Source organism: Electrona antarctica, assembly GCF_951216825.1.
Source record: "Electrona antarctica genome assembly, chromosome: 3".
NCBI lineage: Eukaryota > Metazoa > Chordata > Actinopteri > Myctophiformes > Myctophidae > Electrona > Electrona antarctica.
In genome coordinates, this window is record NC_136808.1 from 7,659,091 (window position 1) to 7,664,090 (window position 5,000).

General features: G+C 41.8%; 1 protein-coding gene across 1 annotated transcript in view; it reads left to right on the forward strand.

Moving 5' to 3' along the window:
• LOC306920644 (USP6 N-terminal-like protein) overlaps window positions 1-5,000 on the forward strand; it is a gene marked incomplete at its 3' end in the record, with an annotated part of 31,935 nt that overhangs the window by 2,320 nt on the left and 24,615 nt on the right. Inside the window, exons 3-5 of the mRNA XM_079497453.1 lie at window positions 1,069-1,149; window positions 2,228-2,335; window positions 4,010-4,119. Coding sequence (XP_079353579.1) covers window positions 1,069-1,149; window positions 2,228-2,335; window positions 4,010-4,119 — 299 coding nt within the window. The remainder of the gene's footprint in view (window positions 1-1,068; window positions 1,150-2,227; window positions 2,336-4,009; window positions 4,120-5,000) is intronic.

The window sequence follows — 5,000 nt, forward strand, 5'->3', positions numbered from 1 at the left end:
CAGGCATGTCTCTTAACCTGGCACTGTCGCTCTGCCTCACCAGAAGTGCTCCTGGTTGATTGGTTTCATTTATCCATTTTGACCTGAGATCAGATTCTAAAAATGTCTGTTTGAAAATGACAGTTTTCTGAAAAAGCTATGTTTCTATGTCAGTCGTTCTTCGATTTTTCAAAAATAGCAGACCTACAAGCTCATAGCGCGCCACTCGGTGGCGCGCTATGAGCTTGTAGATCTGCTATTTTTCAATAGCTAAAGCATAACATAATGCTAACACCAAAAGGGGTTCCCGCCCAAAATGGTATAAACACGGTTGAACCTCTGTGAGAACAGAGGTTCAGATGACTAGTGGGAACGGTGCAGTGTTGTTTTTGGCAGCACATTTTGATTTTAGTTTTAGTGAATAGTGTTCATTTAGTTTTAGTCACATTTTAGTCACCTGGATTGTTTTAGTGTTAGTCTAGTTTTAGTCGACTAAATGTCATAAGATTTTAGTCGACTTGATGTCGCCTTGATGCCGTCGTAATGGCTGATTTTACACCTGCTGAAAATAGCAGATCTACAGGCTCACAACATGTTGCAGCGCGACGCGTTGTGAGCTTGTAGATCTGCTATTTTCAGCATGCAACCAATTGTAAAATGACTTATACTGGAACTCTTGTCCACTAGTCCCTCCCTAACATTTTAGTCTAGTTTTTATCTGTTGACGAAATTGTCAATACATTTAGTCTTGGTTTTAGTCATCATGGCTTACTTTTCATTAGTCGACGAACATTTTTCGTCTTCGATTTAGTCGACGAAAACAACACAGGAGGGTTTATATCTTCATGCTATTGGAAGGCACTTAATTGGTACTTGTGATAAATACTAGCAGAGAGAGCAAAAGCAGCTACAGTTGATTGTCTTCATTATTACTTCCAGAAATTTGACTGAAAGAAAGAAAGAAAGAAAGAAAGAAAGAAAGAAAGAAAGAAAGAAAGAAAATAAAACTAGAAAAATGCTGTTATTATAAGCAAGTTGTGAAGATACCATGACCATGACCATACCATACCATGTCTGTCATCCTCATAGCGGAAGCAGCTGGAGATAGAGAGAGTGGAGAAATGGCTGAAGATGGTGAAGAAATGGGAGAAATACAGAAACAGTGAGCGGGTAAGTCCTGTAGGAGCCACACCTCACAGCTAACGACGCGCATGGTTTAGTTTGGCCAGATTGCATGCTGGGAAGTTGGGAGTGAACAAAATTATGATTGACAAAATAATTTTGATTTGTCACAGGGTATTAACCCATTTTGGGCAGGAACCCCTTTTGGTGTTTTAAACATTATATAATTTAGCTATTGAAAAATAGCAGACCTACAAGCTTGTAGCGCGCCACTCGGTGGCGCGCTACAAGCTTGTAGGTCTGCTATTTTTGAAAAATCGTAAAAATGTGGCGCAAATCTTTGAATATATATTCTTTCAAAGTGAATGTTTTTAACTCAGGTCTAAATGGGTTGAAGTAATTTCCATGTACCTTCCTGTGACTTGCAGCTTATTAGATACGTTGTAAGTAAACCCCACCCATCGTATAGTAATTCCATGTAGGTTCAAATCATGCTAACACAAAATTCTTCCCAGCTATACTTTAGGAGGACCATAGGCTGACTCATGCACCGTTAAAGCCTCTCATCTTTGTCTGCTTTAAACAATGCTCTGCCAGATCTCCTCTCCTTGTATGGCCTCTGCTCAACACTCCGTTCCCTCTCTGATTCCTCCTCTCCTCTCTGTCAGATGGTAAAGACTAGGGTGTATAAACTGATCCTCTCCTCTCCTCTCTGTCAGATGGTAAAGACTAGGGTGTATAAACTGATCCTCTCCTCTCCTCTCTGCTCAGATGGTAAAGACTAGGGTGTATAAACTGATCCTCTCCTCTCCTCTCTGTCAGATGGTAAAGACTAGGGTGTATAAACTGATCCTCTCCTCTCCTCTCTGCTCAGATGGTAAAGACTAGGGTGTATAAACTGATCCTCTCCTCTCCTCTCTGTCAGATGGTAAAGACTAGGGTGTATAAACTGATCCTCTCCTCTCCTCTCTGTCAGATGGTAAAGACTAGGGTGTATAAACTGATCCTCTCCTCTCCTCTCTGCTCAGATGGTAAAGAGGGTGTATAAACTGATCCTCTCCTCTCCTCTCTGCTCAGATGGTAAAGAGGGTGTATAAACTGATCCTCTCCTCTCCTCTCTGCTCAGATGGTAAAGAGGGTGTATAAAGGCATTCCGCTGCAGCTACGTGGTCAAGCATGGTCTCTGATGCTGGACGTGGAGAGACTTAAGAAGCAGAATGAAGGAAAATACGAGGTAACTAGTGAGGACAACCTATACTTATTGACCATGTTACATGATATATGCAAACCAAAGTATATGGCCAAAGCCATGCAGGCTAGAGGCTTGGGGACTGAAGGTGCATTCAAACCTGAAGATATGTATTTGTTTCCATTGTCACTTCAATCTCTTCACTTTGGTCGCGCTGCTCGCGCAGGTCAGCGTTGGTAAAAAATAAAATAAAAAAGTCCCTTCGCTCCAGCTCACTCTTTTTCATGGAAGATCTGCTCTGTCTTCCCCCTCCCTCGAGTGGTGGATTATATTATTGATATAACCGATATAAAAAGTACACAGGATGAGTAATTTAACATTGGGAGTGTAACCAAATGGACCTGCTCGTTCCATTTTGTGGTCTCGAAACACCTTTGAGCTACTGGGAAAGGGTGTGCATCACAGTGCATGTGTTCACGATATCTGCTAATTTCCCCCGTCCGGGTGGACTGGGACTCGAAAAAACCCTGTTTTAATTTGTCTTTTTTTTAATGGATAAAAATAGCGCATCGTTTCCTTAACGGCTAACGGTTAATTAGCCGTCAAGGCCTGATGGTAACCGGTTAATACAATGTCTCCTGAATGAAGGATTTCTGAAGGATACTGAAATTAATCCATTTTGGGCGGGAACCCCTTTTGGTGTTAGCATTATGCTAGCATTTAGCTATTTTTGAAAAATCGAAGAACGACTGACTGACTGACTGTCAAAAGGGGTTTATTTGTCACAAGCAGTGAAATATTGGTTAGAAGGTGAGAGAGTCAACCTCTGTAGCTGATGGAAACATGAAATGTATCACACAGATTGAAAGGTATGAAACGGGTAAACACTGTAGTATCCCATTCACAACACAACCTCGCCATCACAGCAGCAGACATTAGGATCAGCATTAGCATGTATGCCTATGATGAATGAAGTCTTCAGCGAAACTGAAGCAGATTGGAGGTCAGTGGGAAGAGAGCACAAACCAACTGGGCATGGGCGTAGCTTGAACTTGACCCCCAGGGGGTGCGAAATATTGGGAAGGAATCCCGCGCGCGCAATTTTTTAAATCTTTATTTTATTATTTTATTTTATTTTTTACAATGCCCTAACCCCTAAAAATGAGTTATTTAGGTAGTACAGCACACACACACACACACACACACACACACACACACACACACACACACACACACACACACACACACACACACACACACACGCACTACAGCCATACAGCGAGTCATCATTTCATGATAAGAGAGATGATTACAAACTACAGTCAGAAGCTAGAAGTTACAACAACAATCGGCATTGACAGAACACTGTAATCCTGCAAGTTTGTTTATTTACCTGATTGCTGTCAGTGTTTCCTTATAGTGCACTTTAGAAAACTGCGGAAATAAGTAGGCTAGTTCATTGCAGAGGGGCGGGCTGGCGGGGGCATCTTGTAATATGTCTCGAATGTCCACACAATGATCAAAATAGTAAAGTTTACTGAAAAGCTTGGGTGGGTCGCAACGCGACCCCCCGGGGCATCAAAAAATAAATAAAATAAAAATGCAACTGGGATGTCGTAGAGATGTGAAACATGCAGCAATAAGGCTCACAGTTGCTCTGTTCACTGTTCTTGTGTATAATTGCTTAATCATAATCATGGAACTTTCTTCTTTCCGCAGAGAATGAAGGAGCAGGCGCGGCTGTACTCGGCGGAGATTAAACAGATAGACCTGGATATCAACAGGACGTTCCGAAACCATATCATGTTCATGGATCGATTTGGAGTGAAGTAAGCATCCTTCTTTTCCAACATCACAATTCTTATCCGTACAAAAAGCTTTTTGTAATTTCATCTCGACATCTTGAGTTTTAACCCATTCTGGACGGGAACCCCTTTTGGTGTTTTAACTAAGCAATGAGCATTATGTTATACTTTAGCTATTGAAAAATAGCAGATCTACAAGCTCATAGCGCGCCACCGAGTGGCGCGCTACGAGCTTGTAGGTCTGCTATTTTTGAAAAATTGTAAAAAATGCGGCACAAATCTTTGAATATATATTCTTTCAGAGCGATCGTTTTTTTTATTTCGACGTCAAGCCTAAATGGGTTAAAATCTTGAATACTTATTCAACAATAAATACCTACAGTATACCAATCTACCTTCATTACCTTATTTCATGTTTTGTGTTCATGATCAAGATTTGATTTCATGCCGCATGACGTGAGTTACGTGTTTGTCTGTGGGAGACTTGGCATTGCTGCCTATACCATGTTTGTTCAGGTCACTCTTGCAAGACACACTTGAAATCCATCAGTCGACTCTTTCCTGGTTATAGCCTCACAAAAATTCTTGGAAATACAGACTGTGTATTTTTTATGTTGTTTGGCGAGTTCAGATTTCTAGCGTGGAAGTTTTGTAGTGCAAACTGTTCCTGCAGCAGGGAATTTGATTTAGCAACCTCAGCGTGAACTCAGACTCAGAGGAGGCGGGGAGTTTTGGGGAGGCAGAGAGAGAGAGAGAGAGAGAGGGGAGAGAGAGAGAGAGAGAGAGAGAGAGCACGAGAGAGAGAGAGAGAGCACGAGAGAGAGAGGGAGAGAGAGAGAGAGCACAAGAGAGAGATAGAGAGAGAGCAGAGAGAGAGAGAGAGAGAGCGAGAGAGAGAGAGAGAG